The 23,398-nt window shown below is 35.2% G+C and overlaps 1 protein-coding gene across 12 annotated transcripts in view; it reads right to left on the reverse strand.

The window, feature by feature from the left end:
• The window catches only part of LOC120422695 (CUGBP Elav-like family member 4), a 948,890-nt gene that overhangs the window by 750,098 nt on the left and 175,394 nt on the right, over nt 1-23,398 (reverse strand). Inside the window, exon 1 of one of the 12 annotated variants that reach the window (XM_052710107.1) lies at nt 18,444-19,217. The exons of 8 other annotated variants lie outside the window; for them this stretch is intronic. In XM_052710107.1, the coding sequence (XP_052566067.1) occupies nt 18,444-18,512 (69 nt within the window). In that variant the 5' untranslated portion in view covers nt 18,513-19,217. Of the gene's footprint in view, nt 1-18,443; nt 19,218-23,398 lie in introns of those variants that run through there. 3 more of the 12 variants (XM_052710119.1, XM_052710114.1, XM_052710123.1) reach the window with 3 other exon arrangements.

Raw genomic sequence — 23,398 nt, forward strand, 5'->3', positions numbered from 1 at the left:
AATTTTGGTATTACTTGTGCAAATACCAGCGACCAAAATATGCTCTTGGTTGCCCAGTAATAGATGGTAAAATACCATGAAATCATACCAAAATCATGTATATGGAAGACCACAGAAATACCAAAATATGATTTTCCAAGGGCGCCGGAATACCTAAAAATAAAACCATGGTAATACCAAGTCTTGGTATTCAAGCAATGTTCAAACATCCAGAAGACCTCAACTTGGTATTGAAATGGTTTTATTTTGAGGTATTATTTTACCCTTGGAATAACATGGTTTGGTATTGTGGTGCCCTTCCACATGCAAGACTTTGGTATGATTTTATGGTATTTTACCATCTATTACCAAGGGCAAATTTTGGTCCCTGTTTTTCGCTCAAGTAATACCAAAATTTGGCATTCCCGTGTTATTTGCCCCTGCTCGGTAAAGACCGGAGTTTCAAAAATAACCACGGGCCATGATTCGTTTGCTCTTTTTAAAGAATGGGCTTTTTGAGTGGCTCGCTCATTTTTTGCCCACCTCTTTATAGAATTTCGTTTAAAACATCACTGCTCTTCAGAATGGTTTGTTAAAATATTTTGCTGTATCCAAATCCCGAGCAGGGGTAAATAACACGGGAATACCAAATTTTGGTATTACTTGAGCAAATAACAGCGACCAAAATGTGCCCTTGGTTGCCCAGTAATAGATGGTAAAATACCATGAAATCATACCAAAGTCTTGTATGTGGAAGGGCACAACAATACCAAACCATGTTATTCCAAGGGTAAAATAATACCTCAAAATAGAACCATTTCAATACCAAGTTGAGGTCTTCTGGATGTTTGAACATTGCTTGAATACCAAAACTTGGTATTGCCATGGTTTTATTTTTAGGTATTCCCGCGCCCTTGGAAAATCATATTTTGGTATTCCTGTGGTCTTCCACATACATGATTTTGGTATGATTTGATGGTATTTTACCATCTATTACTGGGCAACCAAGATCACATTTTGGTCGCTGATATTTGCACAAGTAATACCAAAATTTGGTATTTTCATACCATTTTTAGTGCAGCAGTTGCAGTTAGTGAAAAAACGGAAATTATTCATATGCAACAGCCAAATCTACTCACCTGATGATTCCATGTTGTTCTTAGTGATATTCTTCACCACACCGAATGCATTTGTCATTGATGAACGGCCTGTGCATGAAGTTCTTGAAGATTCTGAAAAATAATAAGATTGAAAAATAAGTGTTATTAAAATAAAACTGGATTGAAATTCACCAAAATTCAATAATCTTTGGATTGACTCGTTTTTCAAAGTATTTGGTTTTTTTTTTTTCAAGTCATTTTAGCGCAAAATTTATTATCTTGTCCAAATTGGTAAAAAAAATCCCATAGTTTTAGAGAAAATTGATGAAACTTTTCAATACCAAAATAATACCAAAATGTGCCATCCTGACTTAGAAAATGTTCCACAATTTTAAGTAATTTCTGTAGGGGGTATATCAAAAATGTTTAAAATCAAGTTTGAAGTTTCCGGTTTTCAATGAAAGCATTCGCTTTGAGACATCATTTTAGTGTAAAATTAATTATTTTGTCAAAATTGGTCAAAATTTTCCCATAGTTTCAGAGGAATTTGATAAAACATTTTAATACCAAAATAATATCAAAATGTGCCATCCTGACTTAGAAAATTTTCCACAATTTCAAGTCATTTCTATAGGGGGTATATCAAAAATGTTTAAAATCAAGTTTGAAATTTCCGGTTTTCAATGAAAGCATTTGCTTTGAGACATAATTTTAGCGCAAAATTAATTATTTTGTCCAAAATAGTCAAAATTTTCCCATAGTTTCAGAGGAATTTGAGAAAACACTTTAATACCAAAATAATACCAAAATGTGCCATTCTGACTTAGAAAATTTTCCACAATTTCAAGTCATTTCTTTAGGGGGTATATCAAAAATGTTTAAAATCAAGTTTGAAATTTCCGGTTTTCAATGAAAGCATTTGCTGTTAGACATAATTTTAGCGCAAAATTAATTATTTTGTCCAAAATGGTCAAAATTTTCCCATAGTTTCAGAGGAATTTGATAAAATACAGTAATACCAAAAGAATACCAAAATGTGGTGTATTATTACGCATTTCCCTTGTTGTTTACCCATGCTCGGGATATTTTTATAAAAAATTGTGACTGAATTACAATAAATGTTATTGGAATCGGTAAAAAGATCAGAGTGAAACTCATGAACATTATTTATATTCCATAAAACTAACATCGTAACGCCAATGGACCTTCCTGCAGTAAACCTTTTTCCCCCAAAAAGGAGCCGGCCCAGCTTCCACCGGATGCACTCTAAAATTAAGCAGGTAAAAGGGTAGAAACTAAAGGAAAAAAGGTAAGAAAGCCCTCGCAAACGAGCACCTGAGATGGGTTATTAGAAAGATTATTCATCGTGCGGAGCATTAATCAACTTCTGGGCGGTGCTCCGGCCTCATCGTGAAAAGCCCCGGCCCAGGGTTCTGTGAACATCAAAAGTTGCACTTGGGACTAGGAGGGTTGTCAAGTGACCCTCGCAGAAGGTTCGACCAAGTTTGTAGGCCAAGTGGAATAAGGGTGCATTACGTGGCGACCCAACACGGGACAACTCCCTTATCACATATTAGCAAGTATGTCACGTGGGCAGCAGATGTGAAATTGAAGTGAATCGTTCCTGTAAAAATTCAATCGAATGAAAAGCTTTTCGAATTGAGCCAAATCCAAAAGTGATATCAACAGGGGGAATGTTATTGCAGCTTGCAACCAACGAAAAAAAAACTTTCGAAAACTCCTGTCTGTAAATCACTCAAAACCCAAACAACAGCTCAACATGGCGCACACTGGAAAGAGTCGGCAAGAAAAATTAATTATGATAAATGCAATCCAATTATTTTTATCTGAGTGACTGATTTTTACCAATCACTTTATGACAGTTGCACATTTCGAGCCACGGTGCAAGGGCTACTGGTGCTGGGTTAGACTGGTCCATAGTATTTATTTCAGGGCTGCGGAGTCGGGTCATATTTCAAACGACTCCGACTCCAACTCCGACTCCGGCTTTCTCAGATTAGCCGACTCCGACTCCGACTCCAGCTTTAAACAAATGGTTGGCTCCGACTCCGACTCCGACTCCACATATTTTTATATGTTTCAAAAGTTAGTTAACTATTATTAGTTAATTATTTTTTAAACATTGATAAATAGGATTATTTGAATAATCTCTAAGCGTCATGTTTTTCTCAAGAAAAATAAGTTAAGTAAAAGTAAAGTAAAGTAAATAATCGGAAAAAAGTTTCTAGGTTACAAGTTTTATACGTTATGGAAACAGAAATAAAAAAATAACTTCAGTTTTAGAGGCATTTAGAGAAGAACAGTTTTGTAAGTAAATTTGGATTTATTTGCTTTACCTCAAATTTGAAAATATTTTTTTCAAAGCTAATAAATTTAAATATTTAATTGTTATTTTTGAAAGAATAACTAAAAGAAACCTGGCCTTAATGATCTATTGAACATTAAAATTCAATTTGCTCACTTTCAGGCTGACATTTGTAAGAAGCACAGTGACAGGTACCTTGTTTTTAAAATGACAATTTTAAGCGAAACATTTTTTTTGTTTTTTAAGACGTACATGGACATCACGCCATGGCTGAAGGAGATTATTATTGCAAATCAATGTATCTAAACAATTTCTTCGTGGAAAGGACGCTTAAGATGTCCTTTTCAAATATCGGTGACATGGAAAGGTTTTTACCCTGGAAATTTTCAATGTATTTTAATTTTAAAATTTTATATACTTTAAAAAGGAGGCGCACGATACTTCGTGAATCTTCACCTAAAACGCAGCTTTATGAATGATCTTGCGCCTCCATCAAAATATATGAAAAAACTTAAAATATAATAAAAAACAAATATCCACAATTAAAATATTTTCTAGGTCACAAATATTTAATCTTTTAAGGTACATTGTTATGCAATGATTATCACCTTGCGTCATATTGGCATGGGACATACAGTATGAGAAACATTTTGTTCTATAAATTTTTTCATTAGTTCATTTTTGTACTGAATTCTTGAGATTTGTTCAACGATAATTTGCAACGATATCAAAATAGTTTAACTAAAATCAACATCAACACAACAATCAATGATTAATTCAAAATTTGTTGCAACTTCTTTTGATATTTTTTGTTAGTTTCAATTATTTTAAATGCAAGATATTGATTTTCTTGTACTTAGTGATAAAAAAAATGCGCATGTTGAGTTCCAAGTAAGCGATCGTTATTATCGTTGATTATTTGTTACAAAAGTTAAACTGTCAGTGACTCTTTTTCGTACCAAGACATATGCTATCGAGGTAAAAGATGACTGTGTGTGTACTTTTTTCAGAAATAACTGGATGAAATTTTGTCAAATTTGAATTGAAAGGGCACATAAATATAGGCAAAAGGAAGCATTCAAGAATCAATTAGATATGTCTGAGTTTTGACGACTCCGACTCCGACTCCGACTCCAGGTCCCCAAAAAGACCCGACTCCACCGACTCCGGCTCCGACTCCGACTCCGACTCCACAGCCCTGATTTATTTGACATATTCCGAAGTTAAAAAAAAACAATTACTGTTGTCTTTTTACTTGAAAACAAATAATTTTTTAGGTATTTTGAAAAAGGCAATTCCTCGTTTATTTTTTATTTTTTTGTAAATGGTAAATAAGTACACAATTTTGAGATGTTCTATGACGAAAAAAAAATCGTTATGAAACATTCATTTTTCATGATTGCAAACGTTGAATCAGTCTTATTCCGAGCCTTTTCGTAGGAATGCAATTGCCGAAAACCGAATGAGTTGTACCCTGGCCACATCCATCCAATGCTTCCCCTCTCTGGCCAGTTTTCGATATTTTTCAGGCCAAGGGTTAGCCCTCCAGCATTCGGACGAGATTAAATTCGCGAACTGCGCGGCAACCAGCGAGCGATGCTCCCAATAAGCAATAGTTGTTGAAGCGAATTGCTCAGTTGGACCCCCGCCATCCATTTTGGAGGGGGTGATGTACGTGTTGAGTCCTCAGCTGGAAAACTGAGCCTTTTTTCCGCCCTCATTCTCTCCCCGTCCTTTCAATTCGCACATATCGGCATCAGCTATCATAATTTAAAACGATGATGATGATGATGAAAAATGATATCAACAAACGCGAGAAGCCCCATTTCGAAATGCTACTCAGGTGCACCCCATGAGCTCTTCAATTGATGAGGAGGGGGGGATGAGCAATGCATTCATTTAAATGTGCACGTGCACACACACGTGTGGCGCGGCCGAATCACGGAAATCACATTCCACGAACTCGCGTTTCCTGATGCACACGGATCAATAACTCCTCTGGCCGGGGCCATCTGGGACCCGTGGCCGGTGACCTCAACCGCACAGGAAGGGGGGTGTGGCGCGCGAGAAATAAGAATTTATTTTCATTCATTCGAGAGCACCACCAATTGCAAGTTACGGCAGTTCAGTCATTAATTTTGATTATTTGCGGCGGTGCAACTCGCCAGCCTCAGCTTGCTGGACGAAAGCGGTCCGAGGTGCATTTTTACCAGTTTGAGAAAGTTTGGCCAAGGAAAGCCACTTTGCGCTCGAACTGGGGAATCGTTTTTCATTTATGTTCGACTAGAGTAATGGCATGCTCGAATATGAATTGATGAATTTCAATTCCAAGACCCCTTTTGGTTTTTTCCTGAATTTCATCACATTTTTTACACTTTTATGTGATAATGTGTCATTTAACACTGGAAACTCCAAGGCTGGAGCGTAACTTCAACTCGCTCGTTCTCAGCGATAACTCAACCAACCAAAGCGATCCAGTTTTGAACTTTGAAGAAATCGGTTAATTAATTTTCTAATTACTACAACTAAAAGATCGTTCTTACATCTCATCTTTCTAACATTTTCAACAAAAAAAAACATGACTCTTCGAGAGTACTGTAATTACCCTATTCATCAATGTTTTCATAAATAACCTTTTTGCAATTCCGTCGTGAAACTACTTACTTTTCCTGTAATTCTTGAACGACGAAAAAGCCTACTTTTCTGTACCAAAAATAACAGAATCGAATAGCAACACTTTTCAAAATAAATGCTGAAAAGTTCTACTTTTCAGCACTGAAATGGGTGCTGAAAAGTTGAACTTTTCAGCACTTGTTTCGAAAAGTAACACTTTTCGACATTTTTTTGATTTAATCGATTTATTGACAAAAAACATGAAAATTTGACTTAAAATTTCACTCAAAGGGTGTTTATCGGAATTGCAAAAAATGTTGTATGGAACTCGTTGCAAAACTTGATTTTTTCAGCACTCTTCGTAATTATCCAACTCGGTGAACCTCGTTGGATAAATGTACGACTCGTGCTGAAAAAATCCTCTTTTAGCAACTTGTTGCATAAACTACTATTTAAAATTTGTAAAATATGGTGAAAACTAATTCTTGAGAAACTTTGGACACTTCTCTGCCAAGGTAAATATGTTTCCACACAATTCCGTATGTATTCAATTAGTACTCCGGTTTACGATATGTCTAAAGTTTTTTTTTTTTTGCATTCTGAAACTATTTACTTTTCCTGTCATTCTACAGTGCTAAAATGGACCATTTACTAACAGTTTGAAATTCCGTTGTGAAATTTTTAACATTTCTTGTTATTTGAAAGAGATGAAATGGCCTATTTGGCCATACCAATATAAAATGCTGAAAAGTAAAACATTTCAGCATTGTTTTCAGCATTGTTGTGCTGAAAAGTAACGTTTTTCAACACTGTGTTCAATTAACGTTTGTTTGTTGTACTAATTATAATACAATTTGCTTAACTAATGGTTATGTGCAGATTTTTGGAGATCCTTACAGTTACAAATTGATTCATATAAAATTATTAGACGAAATAGAATACCGCAAATTTTAATCGATGAAGCGAGCGGAGAAAAAACTGTTTAAAACAACTACTATTCAACACTGCACAGTGGTTCAGATCGCAAAATTAGGTGGAAAGTGGATTTTCCGAAAAAATGTGTATTTTTGGAGCTTTGGTGTCTTGAGAAAAAAGGGCAAATTTTGGTTTAGTCCAAAATTAGGGTTCGTCACGATTAGGGTGATTTTAAAAATCTAGCTTTTCAGGAATATTTTTGAGACTTTTTTTTGTCTTCTAAAAAGTTGTCGGGCTTACCAATCCAAGCAACTCTGTCGAAGACACCAACATTTTATCTTGCAATCTAGAAGTTTTAGAGAAAAATATGTTGGAGGCACTTTTAGAGCTCTGAAAAATGAACATTTTTATTTTTTGACTGGTCAATTTGGTCAAAAGTTACAGCCATTTTGAGGTAAAAAAGATGCAAACTTAAAACTCAAATATCTCGAAAAAGCACAGGCCAAATTTTAAGCGCCAGGTTGCATTCGATATAGGAGATCGCTGAAAACATCACAGGGGTATTTTTGTTTAAACTCAAGATATCTTTATATCATACAATCTTCACCATTTCAAAGGAAAAATAGTACTTAATTCCTTTATTCCAGGAATTTTGCCTCTTTTCCTTATTTAGTGAGCGGGTTTTTTTTTTGTATTACTTAATAAGGAAAGGAGCCAAAATTCCTAGAATTTAGGAATTTGGTACTTTTATTTTTTTCAGTGTATGGGACCACCCTAATGAAATTCGAAAATTGTCCAACCATATGTTTTTCCAAGTAAGTTTGGCCGCTTAATCAGAATCTGCACTCAGTATGTAGCCAAAGTAGGGACACAGCATCTAATTCCAGCTTGCCTCTAATGTTGGCAGGCCAGAACTTTGGTATTCAATTAAAGCGAATTAAAAGTGTTTTCAACTGAAATCGAGTGATAAAAGGCTCAATGAGAAGTGAGCAAGCAACTTTCTATCAAAAGTTTTGTAAAATAAGTTGTTTAAGTATTGAAAATCAGCAAATTGGATGGAGTTAAGAGCGAGTGCTTAACCTGCCAATTATACGAAAAATTTCCCCTATGATGATATCGATCCATGGTCTTATTTTGGATTTTTATGATAATTTAAAATTCAACTAAAAAAAAACAATTCCTAGGTATTTTATTCTGGAATTGCTGAAAATTTTGTTATTCGTTCAACTAGTTCCAACATTTGTTTTATCAGCACTCTACAGAGTACGGAATGACAAAATTAAGTGGAATAAATTGTCAACTCCTTTATCTGCATCCTAGCCAAATGCTTTTTTGGGAGAGTTGTTGTACTTGATAAGGGCTATCTTTTGGTGTTATTGACATGCAAATCTTACTTTGCTGGATGACATTTTAGGACATTGATGTGTTCGGCAAAGTTGTAGAGGAAAACAAATCATGAGAGTTCGCCTAAAATGCCAAATTTCTAACTCTTGATCTTAAAAAGCACATTTTTGGTGGCAACTCAAAAAGTTAGCATTTTAGCGGCCTACTGTGTTCTGAAGAGTTGTTATAACATAAAATGACACATTTTTGCCGAAGACAGCAAAATGTTTTAAACCTTTATTGAGGAGTGATATCAATTTTTAATGTTAATTTGAGCCTTTTTTCAAGTTGTTATGTCAAAATAACGCATTTTGGCGCAAAACCGAACAATTTGCTTCAAGAAGAACACACTTTCAACTTCCCTTACTGAAAAAATCTCCGTGTGTTTCGGTGGTAACTTAATTTGAATTTTACTATTTGAGCAGTTCTCTAAGAAATCGGTCTTTCTAAATTTGGCAGCTGTCCATACACAAATGATTTGTGGAAATTCAAAAATCTGTATCTTTTGAAGAAATTGTTTCATCCATTCGGTGTCTTCGGCAAAGTTGTAGGTGTAGGTACGGACCACACTGGAAAACAATGATACACGGTAATTTTTTTTGTGATTTTTATTTAACTTTTGTCACTAAAACTTGATTTGCAAAAAACACTATTTTTATTTTTTTTCATTTTTTGATTTGTTTTAGAGGACATCAAATGCCAACTTTTCTGAAATTTGCAGGTTGTGCAAAAAATCTTTGACCGAGCTATGAATTTTGGAATCAATATTGATTTTTTCAAAAAATCGAAAAATTGGTCGCAAAAAAATTTCAACTTCATTTTTCGGTGTAAAATCAAATTTGCAATCAAAAAGTACATTAGTGAAATTTTGATAAAGTGCATCGTTTTCAAGTTAAGGCTATTTTAAGGTAACTTTTTTTTAAATAGTCGCAGTTTTTAATTTTTTTAAATTAGTGCACATGTTTGTCCACATTTGAAAAAAATATTTTTGAAAAGCTGAGAAAATTCTCTTTTATGAACATTGTTGACACGACCCTTAGTTGCTGAGATATTGCCATGCAAGTGTTTAAAAAGAGGAAAATTGATGTTTTCTAAGCCTCACTCAAACAATCCACCTTTTTCTAACGTAGATATCTCAGCAACTAATGGTCCGATTTTCAATGTTAAAATATGAAACATTCGTGAAATTTTCCGATCCTTTCGAAAAAAATATTTCAAAATTTTTAAACCAAGACTAACATTTTAGAAGGACGTAATATTGAATATTTGGCCCATTTAAAATGTTAGTCTTGATTCAAAAATGTTGAAAATATTTTTTTCGAAAATATCTGAAAATTTCACGAATGTTTCATATTTTAACATTGTAAATTGGACCATTTATTGCTGAGATATCGACGTTAGAAAATGGTGGGTTCTTTTGGTGAGACTTGGAAAACATCAATTTTCCTTTTTTTAACATTTGCATGACAATATCTCAGCTTTTCAAAAAAAAATTTTTTTTCGAGAGTGGGGAAACATGTGCACTAATTTAAAAAATGAAAAATTGCGACTATTTAAAAAAAAGTTACCTAATAATGGCCTTAACTTGAAAACGATGCACTTTATCAAAATTTCACTTAAGTACTTTTTGATAGCAAATTTGATTTTACATCGAAAATGAAGTAGAAATTTTTTTGCTAACAATAGTTCAACCAAAAAAAAATCATAACTCGGTCAAAGATTTTTTGCACAACCTGGAAATTTCTGAAAAGTTGGCATTTGATGTCTTCTAAAACATATCAAAGATGAAAAAAATATAAAATTGTGTTTTTTTTTTGCAAATCAAATTTAATTGACAAAAAATTAAATAAAAAAATCACCATATTTTTACCGTGTATCATTTTTTTCGGTCTAGTCTCCATACCTACAATTTTGTCGAAGGCACCAAATCGATCAAAAAATTCCTTCAAAAGATACAGATTTTCGAATTTTCATACATCATTTTTGTATGGACAGCTGCCAAATTTGTATGGAAATTTATATGGGCAAACTAATGATGCAAAATGGCTTCTTTGGGCATACCGAAGGCACCAAAAAAGTTTCAGTCGGATTAAAAAATACAAAAAAAAAAATCGAATGACTGAAAACAGCTCATTTTGTTAGATTCATTTATATTTTTAACGGAATCTAATCTAATCTAATAATCACCCAGTCGGCTTGGGTTTGATCCCAGACGGTCCCGGTGGCATTTTTTCAAGACGAGATTTGTCTGACTACGCCTTCCGTCGGATGGGGAAGTAAATGTTGGCCCCAGTCTAACCTAAAAGGGTTAGGTCGATAGCTCAGTCCAGGTGTAGGAATCGTCACCCTGGGTCCTGCCTCGGTGAAGTCGCTGGTAGGCAGTTGGACTAACAATCCAAAGGTCGTCAGTTCGAATCCAGGGGTGGATGGAAGCTAAGGTGTAAAAAAAAGTTTGCAGTTGCCTCAACAACCAAACCTTCGGACACCTAGTTTCGAGTAGGAATCTCGCAATCGATAACGCCAAGGCAAAGCTGTAAAGCGAATAATTTGATTTGATTTTGAATCGGTAAACTCATGGGTAAATTCATAAATGTTTATGAAAAAAAAAACATTATTTGTTGAGAAAATCACGACAAACATTCAAAAGTGACCAAATATACGGAAGTTATGAGGAAATAAACGATTCACTGAATAGAATCCAATTCCAAGGATTTTTTTTTTCGAAATTTCATAAAAATGTGGGAAGTTCAACTCGTTCTAAAATTTGTTTTTAGCACACATCGCATTTATTTAAGCATGACTCGTGCTGAAAAACTCATTTTGCAACTTGTTGTATAAACTACTAATAAAACTGATTGAATCATGCTTAAAATTATAATCATCGCAGAAAAATGCTATTTAATGTGTTTTCAGTTTGATAGATGCGCAGTCACTTGCAACGAAATTTAAAAGATCAAAAATTAATTTCTTAACTATTTTCAAAATCAATATTGGAGGAGGTGGGCACAACCTTTAAAATATATGTCAAACGGTCTTATTTAAAATATAAAAGCTAAAAAAAATTGGCGAGCTTGAGACAACTCAAATTTTATCAAATGTTTTGTCTCCCTTCCTTCAAAATATTCCTAAAAAATCTAGGGCAGCAAAAATATTATATTTGTTGACCTTAATTTTCCAAGTATTTATACAAACACAAATATCTGCAAAAAAAAAATCATAATTCCACCTTTAAAAGTAACACTTTGTCGACATGACCACGACCGGGCCAGAACGTCCTCCCGATTGCCCGTCGAGACGGAATCGATTTATTCAACAATTCATTTCAGCATTTTATTGTGTATTTCCATCCGTCCTTTTGGAAGATCGATGGTCAATCCAACCGGAGTGGGGCGGTCCCAAAATTTCCATCACACGCACCATGAGCTCCTGTAACGGTGTGCGTGTGTGTGTGTGCAGTAAATACATTCGTCATTTTTTGTTGCGTTCATTTTTCCCCGTCCGGACGAAATTAATTTTCAGCATCACATCAAAATGAGTCGCTCACGTGGTGCAACGCAGGTGGTTGAGGGATGGGGTGAAATGAGTCACTTGGGGGCTGATTGGATTGTCGGCGGCAAGCGTGTGCTGCTGTGTGTGTGTGTGTTTTTGTTGGTAGTTTGCCATAAAAGCTATAAAATCAGGTGCCACCAGCAGCACCATTTTGAAAGGGGGGTTGGGGCGTGTGTTTTCCCATGAGTTACAGCTCAGGGTTTCGGAGGGATGGTGAGGGGAGGATGTTTGGTCAGTGAATAAGTCATGTCAGAGAAATTATTCGAACGCAACTGTTGGTGGTTTATAGTGATGACATTGTGCGAAAAAATGAAGTCATTTCGTACAGCTAAGTTGAGTATAAAATGCAACTGATGAACTGGACGACACAATTTTAAACTTAGCCCAACTTTTAAATAAATAACTCTTTTTTCCAGTTACTTAGACTTTTCAATTTATGCAAATAATTGCTTTAGCTCCGAACGAGGAAATATTTCCCAGCGATAAAATTTATTTCCCCCCACTTTTACGACGGAACAATAAACCCCGTCCCGTCGGTCTATGATGACTGCGAGGCAAAATCACATCAAGCCAACCCCAGAACCCAATCCAATTCCATCCGGAAAAACTCAACCAACACTTTGTTGTGACGCGCGCATAAAATTTCGCATCTAGGTCGTTTGCCATAAAAAAAAACCTTTTTCACCGAATCCCCAAACCAGACCAGACCAGGGCCCTTGTGGAAGCTGCTGCATCCGACTCGGTTTCAAGTGGTCTCGGTGCGTTTCTTTGCTCTTACAAAGATGTTTTTGAGAGAAAAAGTGAAAAAACGGAAAAATATTGCATCCAAAAGTTACTACCAGACCCAGGCCTTTTTTAGAAAATGGTAGCGGACCGCGCAATAAAACTTGGTTCTATCTTTAGTTATTTATTTGTTCAATCTCGTTTGAAAGGGGAATTCGTAAAGATAAACAATATTCTGCTGCTCGTTCCAAACGAAACCACCACACTAACACACACACGCACCAGCTCACATCGATGACTGAGGGAAAGCCGGCGTGGAAAACTCCAAACCAGAGCTGAAAATGTCAGGGGTCCTGACGCGAAAATCGGTGACGCATACACGATTTTTTCAGATCCATTCACTGAACCGCAAAACCGTGACATAAACAAACCCGAATCAGTCGTGAGTGCCCTAGCTCCCTGAGCAGCTGCAATATGAGGCAGTAGTCGACCAACGTTCATTCGACGTTGCACGCACACACATAAAGAAACAAGTTTTTACACAAAAAGTTGGTATTTATGCGTGGAAATGTAATTTTGAATATAAGTTATGGTTGTTTTAACTGTTTTGCACAGTCTAGAATCATTCAATTGTTTAAAAATAGTCAAAATAGTGTTTAGAGAGGATTTTACGAGTCAGTCATACGACACGAATTGAGTGAGTGTAGCTCATTTTTTCACGTCTCTCATTCTCCAGCAGCCGACCGGCACGAGTCAGGTGGCAGTGGTTGAACGGACACAGTAGGCTTACAGTCAGATGCTAGCAGTGAACTGACATTTTGGTTTGCTTCACGTGTACGCTGGGTTGGAAACATTTTGCAGGCCTGCTCCAAACAACCAATCAACCAGTCCCGTTCGATGGGCACAAGTTTTCCCAACATTTCCCCGGAAAATCATCATCACTTCAGACTAGCAGTGGCTGACGGGTGCGCTGTGGAAATGAGTCCCGAACTGGAGTGAATTTGTGAGTCGAGTTTGACATCGTCGATGGCTTGATTTTGATGGTTATTGTTAGTGAATTTCTTGAACTTTTTATCAAGCTATTCAACTACATGTTGAAATTGAAGATTTTGGAAAATACAAATGAATATACGAATGAGCAATTATCTACGAAATCGGTCTTTTTTTTCAATTTGAATTTTTGTATTTTTTAATCCAGCTGAAACTTTTTTGGTGCCTTCGGTATGCCCAAAGAAGCCATTTTGCATCATTAGTTTGTACATATAATTTTCCATACAAATTTGGCAGCTGTCCATACAAAAATGATATATGAAAATTTAAAAATCTGTATCTTTCGAAGGAATTTTTTAATCAATTTAGTGTCTTCGCGCAAAATTGTAGGTATGGATACGGACTACACTGGAAATAATGTTATACGGTAAAAAATAAATTGATGATTTTTTATTTAACTTTTTGTCACTTAAACTTGATTTGCAAAAAAACACTTTTTTTTTATTTTTTTGATATGTTTTAGAGGACATTAAAAGCCAACTTTTCAGAAATTTCCAGGTTGTGCAAAAAATCTTTGACCGAGTTATGAATTTTTGAATCAATACTGATTTAAAAAAAAATCGAAGTATTAGTCGCAAAAATTTTTGAACTTAATTTTTCGATGTATAATTAAATTTGCAATCAAGAAGTACCCAAGTGAAATTTTGATAAAGTGCACCGTTTTCAAGTTAAGGCCAGTTTTAGGTGACTTTTTTGAAAATAGTCGCAGTTTTTCATTTTTTTTAAATAACTACGAAAATTTTCTTTATTTTGCTTTTTTGAACTTTGTTGATACGACCCTAAGTTGCTGAGAATTGCCATGCAAAGTTTTAAAAACAGGAAAATTTATGTTTTGTAAGTCTCACCAAAACAACCCACCATTTTCTAATGTCGATATCTCAGCAACTAATGGTCCGATTGACAATGTTAAAATTTGAAACATTCGGTAGATTCTCCGATCTTTTCGAAAAAAAATATTTAATTCTCTTTATTTTGCCATCCATACCTACAACCTTGATGACACTTAATTGATCAAAAAATTAATTCAAAAGATACAGATTTTTGAATTTTCATACATTATTTTTGTATGGACAGCTGCCGAATTTGTATGGAAAATTATATGGACAAACTAATGATGCAAAATGGCTTCTTTGGGCATACCGAAAGCTCCAAAAAAGTTTCAGTCGGATTAAAAAATACAAAAAAAAATCGAATGACCGAAATCTGAGAGAACAGTTCAAATGTGATTGTTGAGGTTGTGTTCAGCCTTTGTCACTTTGTATAATTATAAAGACCAGTTTGTTTCTTCGCCTGATGTTTCTTACAACCATTTTGCCTTCTCCACCTTACTGAAGAAAGGCTTTAAAATCACTCGAATAATAAACTTCTTAATTCAACTTTCTAGACTCACCTTCACGTATACAAATCGATTAAGAATCGAATTCTGAGCAAATGTCTGTGCGTGTGTATGTCTGTAAGTCCGTGCACCGAAAAAAAAATCTCCGGACTGGCTGAACCGAATTGGGCCGTTCTGGTCTCATTCGATCCGTCTTGAGGTCCCACAAGACCCTAGTTAATATTATGAAATTTTGAAAAGTATTCAATAGAATTTGGCAAAAGTTTGGAAGCTTGCAAAAATGGTGGTTTTTGTAAGAAACCCCGACATGTTTTACATTTTTAGAAAGCTATTTAAAAGACCTTTCTAACGAGTCCAAAACATTGAGGTCTTTGATGATGATGAAAATGTTGTTCAGATCTGCCCATCGTTGGTGGGTAATCGGAGGACCTCTCCAAACCCAACCAAAGGGTGGATTAAAAAACATTTTTTTAATAACTGAAAAGTCAAATGAAAAAAAAATGGAAAAAGCGCCGTTCTCATGATACAGTCATTTCATGATTTTAGAAACTATGATTAGGTTTTATTTTTTTGTTATATAGATTGCCCATACCAGCCAATTTTTTTTTAAAAAAAAGCTCAGATCATTTCCAAAACATTCGTCTAAGTAACATTCAAGACTTATATTCTCAAACCTGAGATATAATCACACAAAAATAAATGTATGTATGTTCATAACTCGCTCAAAGATTCTTTGCACAACCTGGAAATTTCTGAAAAGTTGGCATTTGATGTACTCTAAAACATATCAAAAAATGAAAACAAAAATAAAAATAGTGTTTTTTTTTTTGCAAATCAAGTTTTAGTGACAAAAAGTTAAATAAAAAATAACCAAATTTTTTTTACCGTGTATCATTTTTGCAGTGTAGTTCGTATTCATACCTACAACTTTGCCGAAGACACTAAATTTATTAAAAAAATAATTCAAAAGATACAGATTTTTGAATTTTCATACATAATTTTTGTATGGATAGCTGCTAAATTTGTATGGAAATTTATATGGACAAACTAATGATGCAAAATGGCTTCTTTGGGCATACCGAAGGCTCATAAAAAGTTTCAGTCGGATTAATAATCACAAAAAAATAAATGTATGTTTCAACGTATTACAACAGCTCATTGAATTCAATCTGATCCAATTTTCCTTATTAAAACACGAATCATTAGTTTAACTTACCTATCTATTAAAAAAACAGCAAATAGTAAGTTTGATCCACGGGAACAAAAAATGCGAAAGTCGATAAATTTTTGGCAGATTGCTCAAACGAAACCATAGCATCGTTTTAACCCAGGTATTACAAAACGTGGGTTTTATAGAAAACCTAGATGTTTGGATATTAAAAGATCGAAAATTTTATGCCCTTTCCTATGCCACATAGGTTGACTTGTGAACCGTGGACCGGTTCGGATGCCGGCGGATTTTCCGACGACGTAATTCCGGGTTGGTGCGAAATTCCAACGAAAAATCTATTCTATCGATACAAAGAACCCCGAAACGGTGTTATACCCACCCCAAAATGTTTATTTAGCAATTGTATGATAATAAATTAATATTAAGTTGAATTAAAAGCTTGCAAAATTAAGTTTAGGTATGTTTTATGTAGTATTTCCAGAGTTATATAAACTTGTATACTAAGTAGTTAGTAAACTTTATGTTCAATCCAAATTATTTTTTTAAATCAGTTAAGGATGCCTACTTGGAGTTGGGAGACTGGTGATTTGTCAACAAATAACTTAATTTATGTTAATTTTTCGAAAGGTATACAAACTTTTTTTGCACCTTTTTTATTTTCGTAGCAGTATTTGTTATACAACTTTTTATAGAAATCATTTTTCATGAGGTTTTAGTAGCAAAAAGTTCCGCATAAGTTTTTGAACAAAACGTAGTACTAGGTTTCTGTCAAACTTTAAATTGTTTGCATGTTTCATCACAAAATGTGCATTGTTCCCAAGGGTAGCAAATACTTTTTTTTACAAACTGTACGTCCAAGTGAGCTAAATTCGGTTGAAATAGCGCGGAGTTATTTTATAAATAATGTGGTTATTGCATTTTTCACATACCCCCCCCCCCTCCTTTCAGAAATTTTCCAAAAAAAATCAGGGGAAAGCAAAAACTATTGCTAAAATATTAAGTTTTCACTGATAAAACTTGTACACTTAGTTTTTTACAAATATAGATCGGAAAAAGAAATCCTAGCTTTGGTTTATTTTTTCAATAAACTCATAGAAATTATGAATAAATCATATATATATGAAAGTTTTTAAGCCCAACTTAAGCAATATTGGACAAAAACATAAAAAAAAATATAATCCATGGAAAAAAAATCAAAATCAAAGCAAGCTTCTTGAAGGGACTGACAAATTTATTGACAGCAGGAGCAATATTGATATCGAGAAGATCGACAGCCAGAGAGTCGACTGTATTTTAATGAACAAATTGTTGTAAAATTCATTCATTAATTTTTCCTTACATCATTCCAACACAATAATTCCAACTTAAATTTCCCCAATTAAAGAAACGCTGCTTAAAACTTGCACCCACACAGAAAAGCGCCGTAATTGATCGCGATTGGGCTTTTTGTTTAACGAGCAAACGGAACGAAAGAAAGTCAACACCGGGCCCAGGCCAAACGCCAAGAGTCCCGAGCGCTCGCGACCGATTAAACCAATTATAAATTTAAAACATAAAGCATCGGCGGATATGGTGCCATAAATCAATTTTATAATTAAACGCGTAAATTTATTCGATTACCAATTGAAATATTTGCAGCAAATGGTGTTGATTTGTGTGCAGTGATAGGGGGTCGATGGGGTAGGTGGGAGAGGGAGGGGGTGGTAAGCACAGGTGCAGCACAGGCTGGAATGTGCTTTGGTTTTGTAATCACGCGCGGGTGTATGTGTGTGTGTGTGCGCCTGTACGTGTGACCTGATGGCTGAAGATTGATTTCATCGGCGTAGGTGTGGGAAATGAGCGAACGAAAATGATTTACTAAACGATGGCAGATTGACGAGATTGATGGACGGGGCAGGTTGTGTTGAGTTTTCGATTTTGAAGAGTTATAGTTCATGGTCTGACTACGTTTTGTTTGAAAGCTTTTCTCGAAAATCATACACATCCCTGCCATTTACATTAACATGTTTAGTGTATTGTTTTGGGTAAAACAACACACATTTGCGTTTTTTTGTGGGAACAGTACAGTAATTCAGAAACGTTGTTTTATTTTATTTTAAACTGTGATTTAGCCGTAATTTTTTCCTAAAATAATTTTGTATATTTTTCTCATGATGAAAATAATTGTTCAATTTCTATTATGACGCAGTTGCCTTCCGAAAATCAAACAATGGTTTCGCTAAAACGCAAAAACACGCACATTTGCAAAATCAATAAAAAATAAGAACAAAAAAAAAATCACATGTAAACTCTCTTTACCCATAAAGCATCATAGTACCACATGCTAGCAGCAGCAGACGTTGGGGTGGCAGCACCACTATCCATCATGTTCTGGACCAACGAAAAAAAACAGGAGCTTCAGCTGACGAATCTGCCACGTGCGGTGGTGTATGTGAAAGTGCTCCAAGTGACTTTGCTCCTGTCAGCAGCAGCTCAAATTTCCCTCTCTCTTGTGGGGACCACGTGGGGTGCGTTCTTCTCCTGCTTCACTTTTCACTTTCTGCTCTCCTGAGGACTCCTCCCAAGATTGACTTTCAGGAGGGTGTGGGAAAAAGACACACTGCAAATATGTTGCACACACACACAAACACGCTCAGCCTCACTTTTCCCCAACAACAAGCACTTAACGATTTGAAAGCATCGAAATTTGATACTGCTCTCTAATGCATTCACCGGCACCACCCCCAACACAAGGCCCTTGGAGCTCGACGTCAGCGCACAGCTCAATTTTTCACAACTTCCTTCACACCCCTTCAGCTTCGATATTTCCCACGATTTTCCTCAGCAGCGCCAAAAGTGCCCTCTCAGTGTGTGTATGTTGACACTTTTGATTTAGCGAAGCTTTTCCGGAAGCTCCTTCTTCTGCATGAAAGATGCACCGAACATTTTTCACACCCACAACGAAGAACAAAAAAAAAGTGACACGCAACCCCCAAAGTGGGTGACAATTTCCCGCAAGAAAATCACCCCCGCGACAAATTGGGAGCGAAAGCGCCACCCACTTTTCCAAACTTGATTAGCCGAAGAGAAAAAAAAAATGAAAACGCGCGCGCACCACAGCAGCGGGGAAAATTTTGCACCGAACGCTGTGAAATATTAATTTGAACTGGTGCGCAAAGCGGGAAAATCAACCATCACCAACACCACCAACACCATCACTTTCATCTGGCGTTTCGGAGGAGGCGGAGGCCGTTTTACACCACGTGAACGGGAGTGTTTTGTGCGATGGCGTTGCTCTCTAAAACAAACAGAATCGATTAGGGAAAAAAGTTTAATGTTTACAAGAAGGAAAATTTCCTCCGGATGGAACAGGGTGACTATTATGCCCAGTTTAGATCATAAAAAAAATTAACTTCAATACAAGATGTTTGTATTTTTTTTAGGAGAATCGCTCATTTTTTCTTTTTCAAAAAAATGGAACTCTAATTGAAACGAAAAAAATCATAGGATAGCGAAGTTTCGATTTTGTCGTGCAATCTTGACACACTCTCAAAATTGATGTAAGTGCGAAAACTGAACAAAGAGATTTCAGTTCAGAACTCGTTTGACACTCGTACGTGCTCGACTACCGTAAACATTTGTAATTCTAACTTGTTACTCCGGCAACCAAATTAAATCAAACTTCGGGACAACGTCGGCAGTCAGCCAAACCCAGGGGGGGTAATATCTATATCTCACTACAGGCAGCTCGATCGCAGCCATCACAAAATGGCAATTACGGCACCAAAACAAATCCAGAACAAAAGAGAGCTGTCATTTACGGCACCAAAACAAAGCCAGAACAAAAGAACAGCTGTTCACTACAGAACCAAAACAAAGCAACTGCGCACTGTAAAAAAGTACAAAAAGCATAAAATTAAACGAAACCGATTATTTTTGCCTTCCTCACCTTACTGAGGAAAGGCTATAAAATCACTCGAAAAATGAACTTCTCAATCAGACCCCCTAGACCCACCTTCATGTATACCTATCGACTCAGAATCAAATTCTGAGCAAATGTCTGTGTGTGTGGTGGGATGTTGATCAAAAAATTGTCACTCGTTTATCTCAAGACTGGCTAAACCGATTTTGTCTGTTTTGGCCTCATTCGATCCATCCTGGGTCCCATAAGTCGCTATTAAAAATTATGGAGTTTAGTTAAGTACTTTAAAAGTTATACTAAAAAAACGATTTTATCAAAAGTTTGGAAGATTGTAAAAAGGGTGGTTTTTGTAAGAAAACCCGTCATGCTATACATTTTCAGAAAGGTATTTAAAAGCCCTTTCAAACGCGTCCAAGACATTGAAGATCTGAAAACCCTATCAAAAGTTATAAGCACTTAAGTGTTATTTACGCACTTTTTGGAGTCCGGATCTCAGATATTTTGATGAAAACGTTTTCCGGATCTCTCATGCGACCTATCGTTGGATAGGTTATCAAAAAATCTTTCCAACGCGTCCAAGGCATTGAAGATCTGACAACCCTATCAAAAGTTATAAGCACTTAAGTGCTATTTACGCACATTTTGGAGGCCGGATCTCATGATCATCTCATCTTATCTCATGATATTCATGCGACCTATCTTTGGATAGGTAATTAAAAGACCTTTTCAACGAACACGAATTGGATTGAAGATCTGACTACCTTATCATAAGTAGTAACCACATAAGTGCCCTGCAATATGAAGTAGAGCGTCCAATTTCCCGGGGTTACAAAATTCCCGGGAAACGGGAAATTTTCAACAAATTTCCCGGGAAATCCCGGGAATTCCCGGGAAATTTGAAATTTAACAAAAATTATTCTAATCCTGTTTCTAATTAATCTTCTGCAACGAAATTGTATAGAACAACAACTTTAATGGTCAAAATGCGTGTGAGGATCAATTAATGGCTTGACTGCTTGTAAAAAATCATGCAACTTTGAGAAAATATATGAACTTTCTAATTTTGAAATCTTTCAAATCGTCCCAAATGAAAAAAAATATGATTAGTATTTTTGTTGAGAAGGATTTTTTTAAATCAATGTGTTTGGACAGTGAAAATCTATGCTCCACAACCAAACAATTGCTTTTAAATTTGTCTCACTGACCATAAAGTAAAAATAAAAAAAAAACAAAAAAAATCAACTTGTGAATAAATAATCATTGAATTTACCTTAAAAATCTAATTTCTAGCGCTTTTTAACCTGAAACACTATTTTTCAACTTGAAAATTTGATACGAAGTTGTTTTTTAATGGTTTTTCATGGTTTTATTATATTACTTTAGTTATATGGTATTCAGCCTAATAAATCAATTAGATTAAAATAATGTTGAGCATTTAAAAGTGGTTGAAATTCAACGATATTTTTTCATATATAACCCTCTTACGCCTTTGGTAGCTCACGTGCTTCATAAATTTATATCTTCAATCTGTAATTTCTCGAATACTTAGAAACAAATTCTTCTTACACAAACCTTTTTTAAAAATTTAATTATATCAGTTCAGTTTCCATCCAACATGTTCAAGGTAAAAAAAAGTCAAGCAAATCTCAATGTTGATCTTGGCCGGAAGATGTAAACATCTTATTTTCAAATGATATAACAAAAAAAAACATTAAAAAAGGTTGTCAAAAATAAAATAGTTTCTATTCATTCCATAACAGCGTATGTTTTGTTGTCCAACACATAAGCAAACAATATTCCTAGAGGTGAATGCATCAGAAATAAATATTATCTGAATTAAATCTTGACATGAAATTTACAGACAAGCTGATTTGTTAAAATGAACAGTAGATGGAACTAAAAAAAATCAAATCTCCAATTATTATTTTTTGTATAATTTCAAAACATTGGTGCCAAAAAGGTAGGAAAATGTATACTTCTGCTTGTATTTCGGGAATTCCCGGGAAATTTTATTTTTTTCCGGGAAATCCCGGGAATTCCCGGGAATTTTTTTCCCGGGACGGGAAATTGGACGCTCTAATATGAAGATCTGACTACCCAATCTAGTGGTATGAATAATGAGTCAAAATTGCTAAAACTCTGAAAAATACTGCCATTTTGTGTCTATATTGGATAGCACCCTTTAAATGTGAGGAAGGCACCAACCACCTAAGGGTGGATTAAGTAACGTTTTTTAGTGTACTTTTATCGCAATTTACGTTTAAAATGTAGTGTATGTTATTGACATGATTTTTCTCAATTTATGTACAAATAAACCATTTAAGTTGGGATCAATCACACCTAAAGTCCCAAGCTCGAGAAAAGGGGTGAATTTGTATGGATATTCCCCCTTTTTCTCGAGCTTGGGAGTTTAGGTGTTTTGAACACATTTGGCCGATGACTTCCTTTAAATTTGTACTTTTATCACATGAAACGTTTAACTCATCTACTGTGTAATTTATCTTTAACTATAGTTATACAGTTTTGGCTCGATATCAACTTCAACCCCCACGGCAGCCATCTCCGTTAACATCCCCCTGGCCAAACCCAACGTGTTTGTCATTGTTTGAATTAAACGCGTTTTTCTTGGAACGTCGAAATGTCAATGTCTAGTAAAAAATGAATATCTGGCAGCACTGCACAGATCGCAAATTCAAGTGGAAAATGAATTTTCATAAAATGGTGAAGTTTTGGTTTAGGTACTAGTAAAAGTGGCCGACAGCTATAAAGTCAACTTTTTTTTTCGATGTTTTAGGCAAGAGCTCAAAAAAGCAAAAAAAAAATTGACGAGTCAATTTTGACTTAAGGGTCAATAGTTTCAACCATTTTAAAGTATTTTTTTTTCTTTTTTTCTTTTTTTATGATTTTTTTTATTTAAAAAATTATTCATTTTAAGGGAACAAAGATGCAAAATCAAATCCTAAATATCTTGAAATAAAGCAGTCATTTGAATTTTAAACGTCAAGTTGCATGCGCCGTACAAACGCTGAAAAAATCTAACGGATTCTTTAAACTCGAGATATCTTCATTTGAAAATCATTTCAAAATGTCTAATTTTCAAGGAAAAAGTGAATGTTACCACTCTTACGAAATTCGAAAATTGTCCTTGCCCAAGTTGATATTTTTTCCATGTTATTATGTCCGCTGAATCTTAATCTATCCTCAGAATTGTGCCAAAGTGTTGAAAAATCGATTTTCGGGCATCTTAAATTAGCATTCAAGCCTACTGCGCCAAATCGCATCGTAAGCGACTCCAGGTGAAGCAAAACAAGCTGCTAAAGATGGTGCATAACCTGGACCCGTGGTATCCTAC

Source organism: Culex pipiens, chromosome 3, assembly GCF_016801865.2.
Source record: "Culex pipiens pallens isolate TS chromosome 3, TS_CPP_V2, whole genome shotgun sequence".
Classification (NCBI taxonomy): domain Eukaryota; kingdom Metazoa; phylum Arthropoda; class Insecta; order Diptera; family Culicidae; genus Culex; species Culex pipiens.